Source organism: Pan paniscus, chromosome 1 (assembly GCF_029289425.2).
Source record: "Pan paniscus chromosome 1, NHGRI_mPanPan1-v2.0_pri, whole genome shotgun sequence".
NCBI lineage: Eukaryota > Metazoa > Chordata > Mammalia > Primates > Hominidae > Pan > Pan paniscus.
The window spans coordinates 104445461-104466869 of NC_073249.2; the positions used below are offsets into that span (position 1 = coordinate 104445461).

Consider the following 21409-nt stretch of genomic DNA (forward strand, 5'->3'; position numbering starts at 1 on the left):
AGATGTTTCCTAAATGCCTTGTTGTAATGACACGACAAACTAGTCTTTGATGGGTTGACATTTCTACGGCTCCATTACCTTCCTCTTTACTTATGGAAAGTTACAAAAAATTTTGTGCAAGAAAGGGTCTCTTAAAATTGGGAGACTAAGAAAAGTGGATGGATCTGCCTACACTTTCTATCTCCTTCCTTAAATGACTCCTTTTTCCTCAAAAGCCATTGAAACTGAAATGGCAGATCCATTAAGAGTAAGGCTTATGGCTATTAATCTTTTGCAAATGACTTAATCAGAAGATTCCAGAGTGCTTCCCCAGTAAAGCATTTTCTCCCTGTCCACTCTAGTTTGACTGATGCTCTATCTGTTATAGACACAGCTAAAGTTACAGAAACAGATGAAATTTAGAATGTAATACAAGCCATGTCAACATGTGAAAGAAATAAAGTGTCACGTAAAAAAAAAAAATGGAAGGAAAAAAAATCATTGTGCCCCACTTAGTTTAGAAAGGGTATTCAGTCACATTTACTGTGCTAGAAAGCCTCAATCCCTGTTCCCAAATTCCATATTTAAAGTAACTGAAACCTCAGCTTCTAACCTAGGAAACTTCCAACCAGAGGAAATGAAAACAAATTCATGTTGATCTCACAAAGCTACAAAGCAATCTTGGTTACTTTTCACACCTGACATTCAAGACATCAGAAATACAATCTCCAGTGCCCCTCTCCTTATACCTGTCACGCTGCCACAAGAAAGCATTGAGGCAATGATTAAAACTATAAACATACAACTGTAACATTTCTTTCTAAACTATTCAAGCACTTCAAAGCCTGAAGCCTATTACTTTTATATGGAGAAAAGTATACGTACTAAATAGTGAAAAACATAGGACCCTATCTAGTGCCACAAATGAAAGAAGCAATACCCTCTTCTGGCTATAATGAGTTATTTGGTGAAACACTGAATGTAAAGAGGGATACTACATTTGAAATTATCTTTGTAAACAGAGAATTCTGACTCTGGAAGACCATTCTAGAAGTCATGTTCTGACTAAATAGCATGAGCTTGGTTTAAAGAAACCTAAAGGAATCAATAAAGAACAAATTTTAAGTAGAATTTAATCTGTACCTAATCTAATTTCACTTGTGTACAACAGTCAACTCTGAGACAGTATTGGAGATAAAAGTTGACTATGATCACTTTCATAGTTCTTGCCTCTGTTCTTTAACTTGGCCTTCCCAATACTTGCAGTCTACTATTACAAGACTACTCTCCTGGTTTTGATTACCTTCTGATAAGGATTATATCACTTTTGCAAAGTCATTCTTATAGACTCTCAATCTCTTTCCCGCTCTCTCATCTTAAAACTTGCATGCTTTTGATTTAAAAAATGCTCTCACTCAAAGAGGAGTTGACTGAATGGCAAAAATAATACACACACATGCATTTATGATATGATATGGAACATATGAAATGGATTGTGAAAGTTGGGGAAGAATAAACTTTATTGGCCCACAGAAGGGATGAGGGAATGAGAAGGGGCTAGGGATAAGAATGAATAAAAGTGGAAAAACTAAAACAGAATGATTTAAAATGTGCAAATACACTTTGCAACCTCCACCATTCAATTTAGGGATTGATATGTATGTACAGTGAGATCCATGTAGGCTAAAGTGAGTTTCACTTTGTAGTTGATGCTACTTGTACCAGTTCTATCATTAGTAAGTCACCGTTTAATTCTGCCAAAATCAGACAAGGATCTTTCTGGTTAGTGCAAACAAGGTTTTCCATCCTGGGCTGCAGTCTGACCCGCCAGTGCTCAGTAGGCATGCTTGTGATGAATTCGCACACTTTCCAGTTCCCCACCTCCAATGGCGGCCAGGGTCTCCAGCCTGTTTAAGCGCTCCAAGCTTCTTCCAAGAACTTCTTCTAGCCGACTGCGTAACACCTGAGCCCCTTCCAGTTCCACCTGCAGAGTGCGGTCTCTCTCAGAGCTGATTAAACATGCCACATGGAAGGAAAATGGATTAGCCATCAACTGTAGTGAGTCCACATTTGTTTCCAAAGAACCATCAATACCACTTTGAGCCACACGACTTTGTAAAGTAATTGTTCTCCAGGACACAATAAATGAATGTAGTCTTTGTGTGGCATTTGTGTTCACTGCTGATAGATTAGTAAGGACTGTTGCTTTTTTAAAAAGTTTGCCCCTTATGCTAGATTCTGGGCCAATTTCACATAAAATTATAGCTCCTAAGACTTATCTCACACCCCTATAGCCCAAACAAGAGAAATTTCATTAGCTGACTAAAAGCTTTTGTTTCTGAAAAACTAAAACCCAGGACAAACTAAATATAAACTGGAGCAAGACTGAGCCAAGTAGAACCACTACTGAAGATATTTGTTTTCTCATTTGTTATCAAACTTGACGGTGGGATGGTGTGCTGAAAAGGAATCTGGTTCATAAAAACTAAAGCTCCAGAGGTTCTTTAAAAAGTAACACAATCAACTGGTCCTATCATACCTTTCCTCTGCCTTCATTTTCCTGGTAGAAAGAAAACATTTTTAAAGCCCAACAATAAATTACAAGAAACTGAATAGCAATAATAATAATAATAATAATAATTGAAAAAGAATAAAAGGGGCTAGTAGGGAAGGCAAAATGAGAAAACAAAAATGAAGAGAATATAAAATGATCCAGAGAGGTATCATATATGTGACCAAAAATCAAGAGGTAGAAGAAAAATATATTCATCATGATAGCTATTGGTGGTCCCAGGATGATATTAGCCATCCCAATTAATATATTTTCTTCGATGATATTAAATGAATATCAGTGCCCATTATAGCCTTACTCTTTTTCTTTTTTTTTTTTTTTTTCTTTTTGAGACGGAGTCTCGCTCTGTTGCCCAGGATGGAGTGCAGTGGTGTGAACCCAGCTCACTGCAACCTCTGCCTCCCAGGTTCAAGTGAGTCTCCTGCCTCAGCTTCCCGAGTAGCTGGGACTACAGGCGCGCGCTACCTCACCCAGCTAATTTTTGTATTTTTAGTAGAGACAGGGCATAGCCTTACGTTTATAATAGAACAGCCTTTAACAGGACATGGATCACAGAAAAGAAATGAACATACATTGAGTGCTTACTACATGCAAGGCATTGTTTTAGACACCAAAGCTGTCTTCTTATTTAATCTCTGCAATAGCTGTGTGAAACAGGCACTAATCCCAACTTAAGATTTTGACACTGAGGCTCAGAGCAATCCATAAAACAAATGACAAAGTGGGTAACCCCGGTAATTGTCCCTCTTTTTTCTCCCCTCTTCAGTATCATAAGCATCTGCACTTAATGAAGAATAAAAGGCATAAAAAGAATACAATAGTAAAAGAAATAAAAATTTCAATAAAGAATAAAAGAAAAAACAGCCACTCTCTTACCTCTCTGGATGGGCATGGAACTTCACCAGACTGCTATAGAGCTGTCTCTCTGCTTGTAAGGCCTCATTGAGCCGACTCCGTTCATCTACTAGTCCTTCTAGCATCAGCAGCAACTGAGTAAAGAAGAGAGAGGAAGCAATACGCAAATGGCACAGTGAGACATGAATAAGAAACAAGAAAATGCATTAGCATGTACTATGACTTAAAAAGCCCACTATCTTAGTACTTAAGCTTTTGATACTATTTTATAGTTTTCAAATCAATGTCATATTATCTTTTTTTTATCTTTAAAACCTGTAAGGTGGAATTCAAACATGGGAGCAAAAAGAAGAAAAAGCAGAGAGAAGCTGGAAGCACAGGAAAGCAGCTAAGAAAAAGGAGTAAGAGGGAAACAGGACGGGCAAGAGGGAAATGTATATAATAGGACTTACTAGTATTCTTCATTCATTCAATTAATATTTACTGAGCACGTTCTACGGGACAGACTCTGTTCTAGGTTCTAGGGGAAAGCTTACTATCTAGTGGAGGAAAAAGACATTCATTAATCATAGATGTGTGTCATTGTGAGTGTAATAAGTGCTATAAAGATAATGAGCTATGACAATGTATAATCAACAGAGTTGTTCAAGGTACAGTTAAAAGCCAGAATGCAGTGGGGTGAGTAGTTAGTGAGACAGATGATAATGGAGACAGGGAGTACAGGCAAGTAAGTCTTTTGGAAAAGTCTGGCATTGAAGAAAGGTTAAACGGGGCTGTAGCTACAAAGAAATTTGGGGCAAATGTAGGGGTTTCTTTCTCTCTCTCTTTTTTTTTTTAACTGGGAGAGATTTGAACATGGTTAAATGCAGATAAAAGAGAAAGATTCAGTTGAGGGAGGTGACTTAGGTATGAGTGTGAGGGATAACTATTGGTATGTGTCCAAAAGAACTGCTGCTCTTTTCAGAACTACAAATGTCAGAAAGGGGCATCTATAGCTGCTACCGACCAAAGTAGGAAATTTTAGAGCACAGTTTCTCTAGGAAATACCATCAACTAACCCTCCACAAATAGCTGAGATTGACAGCTTTACCATGGTTTATTTCACAGTAGAAAAATAAGGTTTGAGCCGGGCGTGGTGGTGTGCACCTGCAGCTCCAGCTACTCAGGAGGCTGAGGCAGGAAGATTCCTTGAGCCCCAGAGTTTGAGGCTGTAGTGAGCTGTGATCATACCACTGCACTCCTGCCTGGGTGACACAGTGAGACCTTGTCTCAATGTGGTGACTCATGCCTGTATGTAATTCCAGCACTTTGAGGGGCCGAGGAGGATGGATCACTTGCAGTCAGGAGTTCAAGACTAGCCTGACCAACATGGTGAAACTCCATCTCTACTAAAAAAAAAAAAAGAATACAAAAAAATGTAAATAAATAAATAAGGTTTATATTCCAATAACTTACCTGTTGTCTTCGGTTTCCTGAAATTTCTTGACCCTGGGATTCTACTGAAGCAACTTTTTCCCGAAGAAGTAAGACTTCCTGGGTCAGGCGTTCCATAGCTGGTATGTCTTCAGGATCAACCAGTTGCATTTGCAGGTCCTAGAAGTCAAAAAATAAGTGTGGATGTGAAAATAGTAATAAAAGGATTATTCAGCAGAGTAGCACGGGAACAAATGTTCTTGAAATATTCTGCCTATACTTTCAAGTGGGATATGGATAATCACTGGCCAAGGGATTCGATGTGTGCAAATATTGCCTGAAGATGCCCTACAGGTATTCTGAGCTGTGAACATTTCCAGTGGTCTTTAAAAAGTTTTGAAAGACCTTTATGAGATCTTCTTTAATCTGTATGTTCCTGGTCAGAGACTCCATATCAGCAGCCTGCACCTGCAGCTCTTCTTCCTGCACAGCCATCATGGACTGTAGAGCAGAAAGTTCCACCTGTGAAAAGAGGAAACAATGTCTGCCATGTTTACATTTTAACACTGAGGCAAATGCTTTTGCATATCCTATTACTATCAGCCAGTAATGGAAAAGAAAATGAGAACATGAATAGGGCTCTACAGCATCAAACCAATAATCCATGCAGTATAGTAACAAAGGAAGTTTTATGGGAAGATGTCATAGCTGTTCTTAATGATGTCTTCTACTTTAGCTGGCACTATAAAACACATCAAATTTGTTTAACAAGCTTATTATGATACTGAAAAAGAATGGTTACCATTAGCAGAAGCAAGAAGAGATGAAGTTTTTATGTAAGTAAAACTTCACCTAACAGATGAAAAAATGATAGCATTAGGATATCTCCATTTTGCAACCCTTAATGAATTAAGGGATAAGGCATCAAACAGCAACAGCTGCTAACATCACGAGAGATCACCAAACATTACATGACTCCTGATGGAAGAACACGCCACCACCTGTGAAGAAATACTGCCAAAAGCTGGCACTACATGCCCTAAACTTTCAGTGTTCTCATCAGAAAATGACAAGTACTTGGTTATGACAAAGTTCATTAAAAATCATAATAGGCCAGGTGTGGTAGCTCACACCTGTAATCCCAGCACTTTGGGAGGCTGAGGTGGGATCATGAGGTCAGGAGTTCGAGACCAGCCTGACCAACATGGTGAAACCCATCTCTACTAAAAATACAAAAACTAGCCGAGCGTGGTGGTGTGTGTCTGTAATCCTAGCTACTCAGGATGCTGAGGCAAGAGAATCGCTTGAACCCAGGAGGCAGAGGTTGCAATGAGCCAAGATCGTGCCACTGCACTCCAGCCTGGCAACAGAGCGAGACTCCATCTCAAAAAAAAAAATCATGATAACAACCATAGCTGCTAACACTTACCATGCCCTGGGCTCTCTAATAAATGCTTTGTATAGATTTAATCCTTTTAACAAACCTAGTGATCTGGCTCCTGCCTGCTTTTCCTACTTTAATATCTGCCATTTTACTGCTCACTCATGACTCTGTAGGCACATTAGACTTTTTCTGTTCCAGGAACACCAGACTTTCTCTTGACTTGGCCTTTACAACTACTCCCTTTGCCTGAAATATCTTTCTCAGGGCTGCCTCCTTTTCATCCTTAGGTCCCAGCTTACGTGTCATCTGCTCAGAGAAGCCTTCTTTGGCCACCCTATTTAAGATGGTCTCCATCCATGTTGCTTTCTATCATTTCCCTCATATCACTTACTATACTCTATAATTATAATGTTTATTTATTTATTGTCTGTATCTCCCCAGGAGAAATTAACTACACAGAGCCACAGACCTTACTGATTTCATTCCCTACCTACCTCATCCCCAGCACTAGCCCAAGCTTAGAGAAGGTCCCCATATAGCTAATGAATGAATGAGTGAATCCTCACAACAATCCTATGAGATAACTACTCTTTGATTTATACATAAGGTGACTTCTTCTACTCTTCAACTTACAGACAAGGTGATTTGAGTCTGAGAGAAATTAAGGAACTTGTTCAAAAATCACAGGGCTGGCTAGTAAGTGGTAAATCCAGAACGTGAACTCAGGGAAGCTGACTCAGAGCCACTAGGCTATAATATCTTTCCTGTAGATACCACATATCCATACAATCTTTATGATAAGACAAGTTATTTTAAATAAACCCTTTAAAGGAATTTAGCAATAGCTAAATATCACCCAAAATACCCATTCATAGGCATTAACAATTTCATGATCCTGAAAACAGGACAGAACCAAAAAGTAACATTACTCTGGATTTGATAAATGTGAGAAAAACAGGAAGAGGATGTGGAAACTAAAATATCTGACATGAATAATCAGATAACGGCTAAGGTAGAACCACAAAAAGGAAGGGGGACTAGGGGATTTTTAAAACTGGTATTTCTTAAATGCCACACATTCTCATATCCTGAAAACTAACTGAGTCATAAAACATGAGTCTGTTTGTAAGCAGAAATATGACAATGAAATCAAAAGATAAAATATGATAATTCTGTCACAAATACAAACACAGGTTTTATATTATAGATCTAGCTATGGCAAAAGGTAGAAAAAAACTAAGGAGCTATTTGGACTAGCTAGCTAAACTGAATTTAGGAAGCCATGACATTGAGTGATCTTCTAAAAGAGATGCCAACATAGTAACAAACAAGCTTTTAGTTTCAGTCTGTAACTCTGCGCTGTGGTCCTAGTATTTCTTCAACATCATAGTTGAATATGCAACTAGCTGTGGAGGAAAGGCAGGGGGAAGGGAATCTCTAAGGCTGAAAGGTCTCTTCCAAAAAAAATTGAAGAGAACTCTATGCTAGAGAGAGTTAAAGCATAAGGTGGGAAAAATGTGCTCTAGGAAATGAATCTTCTTAGGAAGTATGTGAAGTCACAAAAGGCTTGAGTTTGAATCATAGCTCTGGCATTTATTAGTTACATGACTATTCTCCACTCCCATTTTAAAAGAGAAATCAGTGTTTCAGCTTCTTCGTCTATAATAATTGGGCCGACACCACTTACTTTGTGTAGAGTTGTGAGCATTAGTGCTAATTTAAATACCTAGCACAGTACATTGCACATGAATACTTGATAAACACCGATTATACTCAAATTTCTCGTTTCATGTTTCTAAATCTAATTTCACGGATCTAATGTCATAACTCTAAGCAGCAATCACACAACGCTTCCTTTTTTCACCAGTGCTTTACAATTATTATTATTATTGTTGTTGTTGTTGTTGTTATCTTGGAGGCGGAGTTTTGCTCTTGTTGCCCAGGCTGGAGTGTGATGGCACGATCTCAGCTCACTGCAACCTCTGCCTCCCGGGTTCAAGTGATTCTCCTGCCTGAGGCTCCCAAGTAGCTGGGATTACAGGCGCCCGCCACTACACCTAGCTAATTTTTGTATTTTTAGTAAAGGCAGGGTTTCATCATATTGGCCAGGCTGGTCTCGAACTCCTGTTGGAGCGGATCAAGTGATCCGCCCACCTCGGCCTCCCAAAGTGCTGTGATTACAGGCATGAGCCACTGCACCCGGCCTTTACAATTATTTTATTCCAGTTAGCAATGGGGAGAGAGGGTTACGTTTTTCCAGCACTTACTAAGTTTTAATGGTCCCAATCTAAAAACAGGAGCATCTTTTTGAGATAATGTATATATAAAATAACTTATATTTTTCTCCAAAAAGAAAAAAGTCATACCTGGCATTTGGACTCAGATATTATACATGGAGAATTATATGCTTTTAAATATAAACTATTTTGAAAGAAAAAAATAATAGGGATTTTGGAATTAAGACTTAACTAAAAAACTCACCTGACTTTCTCTTTCTTTTTTAGCCATGAGTTCAAGTTCCTCTTTGGCATTACTCAGTTCTTTTTCCAGCCCTGCAACTGTGTCCAAGTCTCCTAAAATGAAAATATAGCACTAGTTTTAATTGCTATTAACATAATGTGGTATCTGCTGCCTCCTTTGAGTAATTTACAGAGGACACATTCCAATAATAAGAAGAAAGAAAACATACACACAGGTTGTTCTTTGTAGCATTATTTATAATAGCAAAATACTGCAATCATCCTAGATGCTATAAAGAAAAGATTGAATAAACTATAGTATATTCACAGATGGCACTATATACTGATGTAAAAAAAGAATAAGGATGATCTTTATGAATTTATATGGAGTGATTTTGAGATTTTAAGAATATGTTAAGTAAAAACAAGCTATGTGCTTAAGAATACATCTAAAGTAGTAGGTTTTCTATTAGGAAAAAGGGGAAATAAGAATGTACATATATACATTACATATACACAGATGATTCATTTGCTTATTTTTGCCAAAAGATATACAGGAAGAATAACCCAGAAATGAAACTGATTACCTGCAGGAGATGAGTGGAAACAGGAGAGAAGGAACAGGGAAATATTGGACATCTGAGTATATCATTTTATATACTAGAGTTTTGAACTGTGTAAATGTTTAATTTTTAATGTGTAAGTCAGCTTGACAATGAATGAGAGAGAAAAGGTCTAAAATTGAATACTAATATAAATAAATAAATCTATATAGCAAATAGATAACAAAACCATCCAGAAGATAATAAAAAAATTAATCCAAATAATTTTTGAACTCACTACTACTCTAACTGAACACTGTCAGTGCAAAATATCCTAAGGATAAAAAGAATTACAAAAAAATCTTAAACATTACTTAATACATTTATTGTTGATGGTGGTATTTATGTAACAATTCCAAAAATACTTTTGCATATTATAGTATTCTGCAACTGTGTAAATATTTTGAAATATATTGATGCTATAAGTAACCAGGGCTCTCAAGGAGATACAAATATGAAATGAGGGAAAAAAGAACCTATATTGTTAAATTGGAATTAAGGAAATCAGTATCAAATCTTCACATGTATACAAATACACACATACATACTTAAAAATATTCATTGCTAGTTCTGTTCTCTTAAAAGGGCCTAGAAGCGGCTGGGCGCAGTGGCTCACATCTGTAATCTCAGTACTTTGGGAGGCCGAGGAGGACGGATCACGAGGTCAGGAGATTGAGACCATCCTGGCTAACACGGTGAAACCCCGTCTCTACTAAAAATACAAAAAAATTAGCTGGGTGTGGTGGCTGGCGCCTGTAGTCCCAGCTACTTGAGAGGTGAGCAGAGAGATCGTGCCACTGCACTCCCACCTGGGTGACAGAGTGAGACTCCGTCTCAAAAAAAAAAAGGTCCTAGAAGCAAAAGGCATTCATGTAGCAATGAACACATCTTGTGTCCAGATCATAGTTTCTGAATGCCATTACCCACCAAAAGGAACCAGGGAGCTCTTTAGGATAATGGCTGATTCTGGGACTGAGGCAGGTAAAGTAAAAGGTAATCACAGAACATCTTATTGTGCCAGAAACTATCAAACTATGCTAAAAACCAAAAAAACTAATGGGGATATGGCAAATGGTCAGAGAAGCAGCTTGATGGGGCTCCCACTAACCAAATATGGGTTAATTTGAGCATTAAAGGAAATAATGACCAAAATCAATAATACAATGATTTTTAAAAATCCATATTGATAAAAACAAATGGGATATAGAGATAGGGAAAGGACAGCTCTTCTTTATTAATAATACCCACAAATAAACAAAGAAGAAGTTTTACAAACAGAAAATCATTTTTTTTTTTTTGAGACTGAGTCTTGCTCTGTCATCCAGGCTGGAGTGCAATGGGGCAATCTCTCCACTTTCCAGATTCAAGCGATTCTCCTGTCTCAGCCTCCTGAGTAGCTGGGATTACAGGCATGTACCACCAAGCCCGACTAATTTTTGTATTTTTAGTAGAGACAGGGTTTCACCATGTTGGCCAGGCTGGTCTCAAACTCCTGAGCTTAAGTGATCTGTCCGCCTTGGCCTCCCAAAGTGCTGGGATTAAAAGCATGAGCCACCGCGCCCAACCCTGAAAATCACTATTTTTAAACTACCAATGGAGTTTAAAACCAATGTAGCTGGTTCAGGCAAGGCTCAAATGATACTAAAACCACTGAGTGAATGATTGTTGGAAAACAGAACTGTCAACATCTCAAATTCAGCCAGCAGATCACTTATATACTAAGGGGGAAATAAACCTTTTACAATGGAGAGATTTGGCAGCGACAACCTTAACCAAATGACTAAATTTAATATCACCAAGGATGATACAAACTGATTATCACGCACTGATGTGATGCACTAAAAAAGATGTCATCCAGGCCATGGGCGGTGGCTCACGCTTGTAATCCCAGCACTTTAGGAGGCCGAGGTAGGTGGATCACTTGGGGCTAGGAGTTCCAGACCAGCCCGGCCAACATGGCAAAACCCTGTCTCTAAGAAAAAATACAAAAAAACTAGCCATGCATGGTGGTGCATGCCTGTAGTCCCAGCTACTTGGAAGGCTGAGGCGGGAAGATCGCTTGAACCCGGGAGGCAGGCAGGCAGGCAGGCAGGCAGGAAGGACAGAAGGAAAGAAAGATAGATGTCATCCATATGGTATTCCTGCCAAAAATGTTTAACTCGAATCTAACCATGAGGAAACAATCACAGCTAAATTGAGGAATATTAGCTGGCCTGGATTCTTCAAAATGTCAATCACACTAAAGAAAAAAAAAAAAGCTAGACAATTGTTCCAGATTAGAGACTAAGAGACATGACAACTAAGCACAATGCATAACCCCTGGGTTGGGGGAAACCAAAGTAGCTATACAGAACATTATTGGGACAACAGGAACTCTGAATGTGGAGTGTATATTAGATACTAAGCCTATATCAAGGTTAAATTTCTGAGTGTGATAATTATATTGTAGCTATGTAGGAGAATGCCCTTCTTCTTAGGCAATACTTACTCAAGTATTCAGGAATAAAATGTCATGATTTCTGTAAGAAATTCTCCAATGGTTCAGAAAATACATTACAACTACATATGTGTGTGTAATAGAAAGAAAAAAGGCAAATGTGGCAGAATGTTAATAACTGGTAAGTCTGAATAAAAATGTCTAGGAGTATTCACTATACTATTTTTGCCACTTTTCTGTAGGTTTGAAATTTCAAAAATAAAAAACTTTAGGGAAAAGTACACTTTTAAAAAAAGGCAAATAAAGAATAAATAAAACAAATTCAACATGCTTTTACTCTTTGATTAGTGTAAAGCTTTCCTACTAGAGAATGACTACTTGTAAGGCTTTTCTAAACCGTTCCCTGAATGGGGCTAGGCTTGGCAAATAACTCAATGTACGTTGCCTACCCTTCCTAACGGTTTAATGTAGGTGACGTCAAGTTACAGTGAGTGGCCCCAGACTTGAAAGATACCCGGAAAAAGGTGTCAGCTCATGGCCCTGCTGTGCAGGATTGGAACAACTACCTCCTGCATTTCTGAATCCCTGCAAAGCTATCTGAAAAGGAGAGTAAGGATAGAGTTTCTCTGGGCCAAACTGTGAACCCAGAGCAATGACCTCAACTCAACATAAGGTGAGGACAGTTCTTCAGCCTTTCAGAGGAATTCCAAACTTATTTGTTCTATTAAGGTAGGAAGAGAAAAGAGTCTTGGCCAAACCTATAATACAGAGATTACTAGAAGAAAAAACAAGAGTAAAACAAAGTCCCTTAATGAAATGAAATTTGATACTTACCTAATGTGGATCTGGGTATGCTGGCATCCTCTTTGGCAGTCAATGAAGTGCTATCATCTCTGGAAGGTATCTGCATTGAACCCTAAAAAATTGCAAAAGTCAGGGGACTTAGGAAGATGCAGGAACTATGATCACAATGACAGTACTGAGAATATTCTCAGAATTTGGTATTAAAATTATCAAACTTACACCTCAAATGTAAAAAGGAAATGGAATCAGCATGAATTATGTAAGTCTATAGTTCTTACTTGATCAGTCTGTTTTCCAAGACGGCCAGTGGGGGTAACTTCAGCTTGTTGGTTAGAGATGGGTGCTTGGGACATCAGGGAGTCTCTCCCTCCTAAATATTGGCGCAGGGCCTGTAATTCTGAATTTCTTTCCATTAAGGCTTGCACCAACTTCTCTGCAGCAGCCTAGTAAGAGGAAATCACAAATAACATTATAAAGATATTCTAGTAAAACAAATTTTTTGTTCTGGTATTATTTCTTCAAAGTCAACTATTTGTAAAAAACAAACAACAATGACAACAACAAAAAACAGTGGGTCCTTAGGAAATAGTTTCCTTGCTTTCAGTTTACAGGGAAAAACAGAGTTAAGTGAATGGAAAGAAAGTCTCATAGGCAGAATATTGGGAAAAAAAACCTGAATTTAACACATCTGTAACAGATAAGAGAATCTGAAATAGGTTCTGCTACAACTATCAGGCTAAGGTGTTAAGATTCTGGTTTGAATTAGTATAACAAATGTCTTTATTCTCGGATAGTTGCTTCTTAGGGGTGGATTCCTTTTCACTCAAACATTTGTGTGGTTTGCTCCCTTCAGGTCTTTGCCAAATGTCACCTTATCAGGTTGGTCTTTTCCTACATATCCTATCCAAAACAGCAATCTTGCTGGCCAAAGTATAAGATGAATATGTTTTGGGGATCCAATGATAGCATGGTGACTTTAGTTAATAATACTGTATTATTTACTTGAAATTTGCTAAGAGAGTAGATCTTAAGTGTCTTCACCATACACGCATAAAATGTGTAGTGACGGATGTGTTAAATTGATTGTGGCAATCACTTCAAAATGTATATGTATATCAACACATCATGCTGTACACCTTGAGTATATACAATATTTGTCAATTATACTTTAATAAAGCTGGGAAAAAAATTTTTTTAAAACCCAGCAATCTCTTCTCTATCTCCAACACTTCTTACTGTGCTTAATTTTTTTTCAATGCACTTACCATTATCTAATAGATCTCTCTCTCTGCTTCCCCTACATGGAATGTAAGTTACCTAAAGGCAATTTGGTGCTGAATCTCAAGCACCCAGTATGGTGTCTGGCACATAATAGGCACACACTACATATTTACTGAATGAATCAATTACGCACATAAACATGTTTATCAGACCACATGATTAGGATAATCTCAACCTCAAAATCACCCAACTCAGCTTGTTTCATTTCAAATCCCAGTTTTCTAAGACAGATGATGACACAATAAGGGAAAGATCTAGAACATTTTTAACTATTAATGCACAGGAAGTCTGCATTTAAACAGAAAATCTGGAAATAATAAATTGATATTAAAATTACTGAGGGTCTAAGATGATGAATCATAACACCAACTGTCTCTGAGGAAAAGTACTATTGTTTTAGGGCAGAAGCTGAGCTCTTGTCACAATTTCTAGGGGAAATACGAAAAAAACCTTCCACTTTTCAGTAAGTAAAATTTGGGCTCTTTGGAGATTTGAATATAACTATTTTAGACGTATCAGAATATTATTAAAGTACCTTAATAAAAATATCTGTGAAAACTGTGGGGAAAAAACATAATAAATAACATACAAGATATATACTGTGCTCTATCTGCCTTGGCACTCCTTTTCTCGTAGTATTTAAGAGTTTTTAGCAGTGCTCCTCCAATGCAGTCCACGAACCTGCAGCATCACTATCACCTGGAAACTTGTTAGAAATGCAAATTCTTAAGTCCCACCTAAACCTCGTAATTTCTTTCTCTGGAGTTGAGCTCCACAATCTACATCTTTAAAAAGCTATTCAGGTGATTTCTTTTGCACGTAAATTTAGAGAAGCAGATCTAGAAGAATACAACCATTAATCTTCTTGAGTTGAAAAATCTCCTGTAATTTCCATCATCTCCATTATTCTATTACCAGCAGTGCATAATTTTTTTTCTGAGGTATAATAAAGACCAATTCTCCCAAATCACAAAGAAGTTAAAAAGAAAACTCAAAGATCCTAGCCTCTTGCCAAAGACTTAAATAATTTAGAATAATTTTGTTAGGTCTATTTTAGAAACAATTTCTGTAGCACACAGCAGGACCTTTCTAGAAAGATGTGTATTTACTTCAGTGTGCCTAACAATTAGAATAGTGGAGTATAATCCTTTCACAACATAAGAAAACGTAAGAAAATATTATGGGGTCAAATAACATAGGCAAAAAAGAGTCTATCTTCCTCTAAAAACTGACTACGGGGATTCTGAGCTACTGGTATCTGAAATGCAGCACAAGTCAACTAAGAGTTTTTAGCCTTGAGGAGAAAACACATAGAAATGAGGAAAAATTAACAATTTACTATGGGCAGGGCATGGTGGCTCATGCCTGTAATCCCAGCACTTTGGGAGGCTGAGATGGGTGGATCACTTGAGGCCAGGAATCGTAAGCCAGCCTGGCCAACATGGTGAAACCCCATCTCTACTAAAAATACAAAACTTAGCGGGCATGGTGGTGCATGCCTGTAATCCCAGCTACTTGGGAGGCTGAGGCAGAAGAATTGCTTGAACCCAGGAGGCAGAGGTTGCAGTGAGCCAAGATTGCGCCATCGCACTCCAGCTGGGTGACAGAGGGAGATGCCATCTCAAAAAAAAAAAAAAAAAAAGAATTTACTTCTTAAATATTGTGAAATTAATATACCCTGTACTATTATGAGATTGTTTATTCTCACCATGACCTCTGAAAAATGCGATCTTTTTTCCCTCTTAACTCAGATTTTACAAAAACTAAGAGTAAACATGTTGAGTGTAAGTTTTCCCATACCTTGACTGGAAATGCAAAATATCACTCAAGTCTTAACAATTTAGAATCAAAATCGAAACACTCACAACCCCTACTCCTTTCTCTCAAAATTATCAGATTATTAAGGAAAAGAAAATGTATGTAATGAAGTTAATGGATACATGTATTGTTTAGGCACCCTTCCAAATGCAAGGTTTTCAAGAAATGTGTCATACTTTGATGATTAATGTAAAACTGTGGTCTAAGGCCAGGCGCAGCAGCTCACACGTATAGTCCCAGCACTTTGGGAAGCCAAGGCAGGATGATTGCTTGAGCCCAGGAGTTTGAGACCAGCCTGTGCAACACAGCGAAACCCCCATCTCTAAATAAGTAAGTAAATAAATAAAACTGTGGTTTAGGTAATAAATAGAAGGAAAGAAACTAACAGAGTTGACTGTAAAATATATAAATATACACACATCTATAGTCTGCAAGTGCTTCCTATTTGCAGACTATAAATGCACTACATGACACTTGTCTGATCTGTGCATTAATCCTTACTTGGCTTTCCTGCTCCCTGGTGCTCACAGACTGAAGCAGGCCTTGAATCTCCATTTCATGTTCCAGCACTTGTTTGTTTCGATCACTTAGAAGGTCCTGCAGCATCCTTTCCTTTCGCTGTAGACGCTGGCACAGCTCCTCTGCTATCTCACTCTGCCCTGGTCCAAGTTTGCAGAGCAATGTTGCACTAAGATCCTAATGCAGAAAGGATACTGTAAGCTTCTGGAGGAAAGAAATGCCTCTGCTAAATATCAAAGGGCTTATAAGAATCTATCATAGAAGAAGGAGGTGTGAGATTCTTGAGAATAAGTATCACGTTTTACTCATTTTTGTTTTACCAGATCTAGCACAGGCCTGCTACACAGAAGTCTCTAAATACATGTCCCAGGAATGAATACAAACCATACAGAAAACTATCTCTGGTGGCCACTTACATACATATTGTTTTCTGAAATAAGTCTTTTTCCTATTTGTTCAGGGCATGTAACAATTAACGTTAGATGAGGATAAATGGACACTCAGTTCATTTATTTGTTTTCTCCCCAGTGTAACTTAACAGGGGGAAGCATAAAACGATAAGCTGAAAGGAATACTAAACACTATATTTGCTATCATAGCGATGGTTTCTATTTCTGTACTAACCGATGGCACATGGTGGAGGAATGGAGCCATACTGCCTAGGTTGATACTGGATCTGCTACTTATTAGCTATGTTAGCTTGGACAAGTTACTTAGCTTCAGAAGTCTGTTTCCTCCTCTATAAAAAGGAATAATAGAAAGTGCCTCATGGACTTGTGAGGATTCAATGAGTTAATATCCATTAGGATCTTAAAACAGTACCTGACCCAGCATGAACACTATAACTAATAAAGGTTAGCTATCATGTTAAAGATGCAATTTTTGGGTCTCATTAATTCTCACATAAGTTCTTTGAGAAAGTTAATTGCCAACTTAAGTTTCTAGACGTGGGGAAAAAAAAAATCCCAGTGAAAGTCAATGACTTGCCCAGGCACAGAATGAAATTAAAGACTTGGGTCACAGGCCTCCCGATCTGAAGAGTCCTAATCCAAGGCTGAGATTACATAATCACTGAACCAACTGCCTTAAAGTTAACTGAAGTCTTGCCTCCACTTCTTTGTTCCTATCATGAAGAGACGTCTGTAACTGCTGAATGATACTCTCTTGTTCCTTCTGCCAACGACTAAATTTGGTTTCCATTTCTTCTTTCAGCCACTGGAGGTTTTGACAGGTAGTAGATAACTGTTCCACTTCCAGGCCTTTGGCCCTCAGGAGACTCTCCATACTCTACAGCCATAAAGAGAGCAATAATCATTCAAAATGATTACCCCATACTCCTCAGGATAAACAAGAAATTAGATCCACTTTTAAATAATCTCCCATCAATTTTTTTTATTTGCAAGATGAGAACATTGATCTAACAATGCCATACTAATCTATTTTTTTTTGGTTTTTAGAAACTTTTATCTAGTATGTGGAGAGATTAAATATAGAATATATGATAAAAGGAAGTATTTTGGAGGAAGTGCACTATACTATAAAGGATTTCTCGAAAAAGTGGCAGATAGATACATAAGCTCTAAAATAAATATGCAAAAAAGTCCACAGTAAATATAGATAAACAAGTGTTCTAATTATGGCAATTCATGGACATGTAGATAATATTAATGTAGAAGACACAATTTAATAGTTGCACCCTGGTAATCCTTCAGTAAAAGTAAGAGAGAGAGAGAGAAGAGTGTGTGTGTATGTATACTTACCTATGAACAAGAATTGGAAATAAATCAGAACTATGTAAACAGAAATCAATATTTACTGCCTCTCCTCACAAAGTTCATATTACAAAAGAAAAGTAGAAGCGCTAAAATCTCTCACTTGCTAATTGACAATGATGGAACTAGTAACTGCTCTTTTTGGTTTTCTTCCCCCTTATAAAGCAAAATCCCTGGTTTTCAGAAAATGATGGAAGGGGGTCATGCTTCAGGCTCAGGATACAAGTGGGAGAGGAACACCAAGTCAGAGATAGGTTTTGCTCTTACTTGCATAGTAGCTTCATTGGAGGAGAGGACACCGTGCAGTCTCTCTAAGTCATGATCTCGCTCTCTCACAGCAAGACGAAGCTGGCGCAGTTCTTTTTCTTTCTCTTCTAGAGCAGAGAATTTTTCATCTATAGCCCGCTGCAAGGAAAGGAAGACTCCTAAAGCTCTGTAAGATTTACTATCCTGATCACTCTTATTCAACAAGATGGCAGAATAGAAAACCAAATCCCAAAGCAGCAAATTTAAGCAAACACAAATTTCTATAATACCTATGTAGATAGAATAATCCATAGCATAGTGGGCGAAATGATGATACATACCTCCAGAGCAACAGCTTTATCGTGTATTCGCTGGCGAAGTTTCTCAAGCAACATTTCATTTGCTTCAAGGGTTTTGTCTGAGTTATCTCGATACTGTAGGAGCTCCCGAAATTCCTGAGACCAAAAATAGTTTCTTTTATTCTTTTATGCAATATTAACTAAATTACCAAGTAATTTGCTAGTTATTCAGGATAAAAAAAAAAACAAGATGTGATCACCCTCCTCAAAAGTAACAAGTTTAGCAGAGATAACAGACATATAAACTGTAAACTATTCTGCAACATACAACAGACACAACACATAGAATTAACTGTTCTGCAACATATGCTAGCTACCAGGGGAACACAGGATGCACTGCCTAACTCTGCCTGCAGGTGTCAGTAAAGACCTCACAGAGGAGGTAATATTTGCAGTGAGTCTTAATTAAAGGACTAGGATTTCCTAAGTGAAGAAGGGAGAGGAGGACATGTTAGAGAAAAAAAAATATGCACACTATGCATACAATGAAAAAATTGTACATTCAGTGAAATGTAGTGGATTCAATGTGACTGAAGCTTAGAGTAGGTGGCAGAACAGATCAGTCTCTTCCTAATGCTCCATCTTCCCCTCAAACTTTTATTCTATCATCAAAATTACTCTGTGGAAGTTTCTGTACAGTTTGTCTTCATCTATTAAACTGAGATCAGTAGCCAAATCTTTTGTCTTCCCAACACCCAGAAAGATGTTTGATTCACAGAGGTGCTTAATAACTATTTTCTGAATATTAAGTCTTTATAAAAGACTTCATAAAAGACTGCTTAAGTCAGGGCTATATGTACTGTTTCTTATACTTGTTAGTAAGCATCTTAATTCACAAATTATATTTTCTATTTATTTTAAATCCTCCTGATTCCCACCTCTCTCAATGTTTTCCATATAGCAGGGACTCAGCACAGGTGGATTAATATCTTAAAATTATATAAACAAATTTCAGAGTTCTATGAGCCCAGTTTTCATTGAAATCATGTAAACTCACCTGAAGCAACTGCTCCTTGTGACTCAGACTATGGTTTAGGTGCTGGATGTTTTGTTCCTGGGTTCGAATCTCATTGTATTTTTCAGCCTCCCAGGCACGAAGCTGTTGGCTCTTATTCTGCAATTCTTCTTGTAGCTGCTGCAAGGCTTTTCGCAATTCCTGAATTAAACATATTACCTTTTTAAAGAGATCTAAAATTGTCACATGGTTATTAGATACAGAGGCCTTAAAATTTTCAAGGTATATAAACTGAAAGAGGAGTAGAGGGTGCCATTATTAAAATTGCTATAGAAGTATTATACATGAATTGAATAGGATATGGAAAATTGTAAAAGTTGTGAATGGGGTAGGAAGTAAGCTTGATATTATAGTTCAATACTTATTTTTTGGCTTAAAAAGAATACATCTATAGAACCATTAAGTGAGAATCTGTCCTACGGTAAACCTGGATTATTTACAATAAGCTCAAGGATAAACTATTCCTATCATCCTTTTTTCTAAAGATCTCATAGAGACCATCACTCTTCTTTCTTAGTTTGCCATATTTATTTTTCTAATAATAAAGTCAGTAATCTTTAAATCATCTGTTACTTTAGAAAGCTACCAAAATACATATTCTCAACTAAACAAATCTTGGGGAAATGTTTCCTTTAGCTAAATAACAAAAAGTTAAGAATTATTTCTACCTCCATCCCTCCACCACTCCCCGACCCTGCCCAGACATCTGAAATTTTAATATTTCTTTTTTTTGAGATGGAGTCTCACTCTGTTGCCCATGCTGAAGTGCAGTGGTACAATCTCGGCTCACTGCAACCTCCGCCTTCCGGGTTCAAGCATTTCTGTGCCTCAGCCTCCCAAGTAGCTGGGATTAAAGGCTCCTGCCACCACGCTGGGCTAATTTTTGTATTTTTAGTAGAGACGGGGTTTCACCATCTTGGCCAGGCTGGTCTTGAACTACTGACCTCATGATCCACCCACCTCGGCCTCCCAAAGTGCTGGGATTACAGGCGTGAGCCACTGTGCCCAGCCAAAATTTTAATATTTCAAAAGGAAATTCAGGGCTAATATTTGATCTCCAAACCACTAAACCAGGGAGATCCTTCAAAAATTACACTTTTAAGAGCTTAAGAAGAGACCACACACAAAAAAATCTTTTAAATCTTAAACAAACACATACACTCTGACCTAACAAGATAAAGGAACCATTTAAGAATTGTGTATTTTGGCCCAGCGTGGTGGCTCACGCCTGTAATCTCACCACTTTGGAAGGCCAAGGTGGGCAGATCACCAGAGGTCGGGAGTTTGAGACCAGCCTGACCAACATGGAGAAACCCTGTCTCTACTAAAAATACAAAATTAGCCAGGCGTGGTGGCGCATGCCTGTAATCGCAGCTACCGGGAGGCTGAAGCAGGAGAATCGCTTGAACCCGGGAGGTGGAGGTTGCAGTGAGCCGAGATTGTGTCGTTGCACTCCAGCCTGGGCAACAAGAGCAAAACTCTGTCTCAAAAAAAAAAAAAAATGAAAGAAAAGAAAAGAAGGAGAGAGAGAGAAAGAAGGAAAGAAAGAGGCCGGGCGCAGTGGCTCACGCCTGTAATCTCAGCACTTTGGGAGGCTGAGGCGGGCGGATCACGAGGTCAGGACATCGAGACCATCCTGGCTAACACGATGAAACCCCGTCTCTACTAAAAATGCAGCCCGGCCAGTGCCTGTAGTCCCAGCTACTCGGGAGGCTGAGGCAGGAGAATGGCGTGAACCCGAGAGGCGGAGCTTGCAGCGAGCCGAGATCGCGCCACTGCACTCCAGCCTGGGTGACAGAGCGAGACTCTGTCTCAAGAAAAAAAAAAAAAAAAAAAGAAGGAAAGAAAGAGAGAGGAAAGAAAGAAAGAAAAGAAAAGAATCGAATATTTATTA

The 21409-nt window shown here is 38.2% G+C and overlaps 1 protein-coding gene across 45 annotated transcripts in view; it reads right to left on the reverse strand.

Annotated features, from left to right (window-relative positions):
- Positions 1-21409, reverse strand: part of LOC100988482 (myomegalin) — a 227305-nt gene that overhangs the window by 49339 nt on the left and 156557 nt on the right. For 44 of the 45 annotated variants that reach the window (XM_055101883.3, XM_055101872.2, XM_055101919.2 and 41 more), the window contains 12 exons: positions 19498-19656; positions 18483-18596; positions 18163-18300; positions 17231-17410; positions 16106-16300; positions 12784-12948; positions 12536-12617; positions 8685-8776; positions 5225-5341; positions 4862-4999; positions 3428-3540; positions 1861-1988 (listed from right to left, as the gene is read on the reverse strand). In XM_055101883.3, the coding sequence (XP_054957858.2) occupies positions 1861-1988; positions 3428-3540; positions 4862-4999; positions 5225-5341; positions 8685-8776; positions 12536-12617; positions 12784-12948; positions 16106-16300; positions 17231-17410; positions 18163-18300; positions 18483-18596; positions 19498-19656 (1621 nt within the window). Of the gene's footprint in view, positions 1-1481; positions 1989-3427; positions 3541-4861; positions 5000-5224; positions 5342-8684; positions 8777-12535; positions 12618-12783; positions 12949-16105; positions 16301-17230; positions 17411-18162; positions 18301-18482; positions 18597-19497; positions 19657-21409 lie in introns of those variants that run through there. The other variant, XM_055101958.2, reaches the window with a different exon arrangement.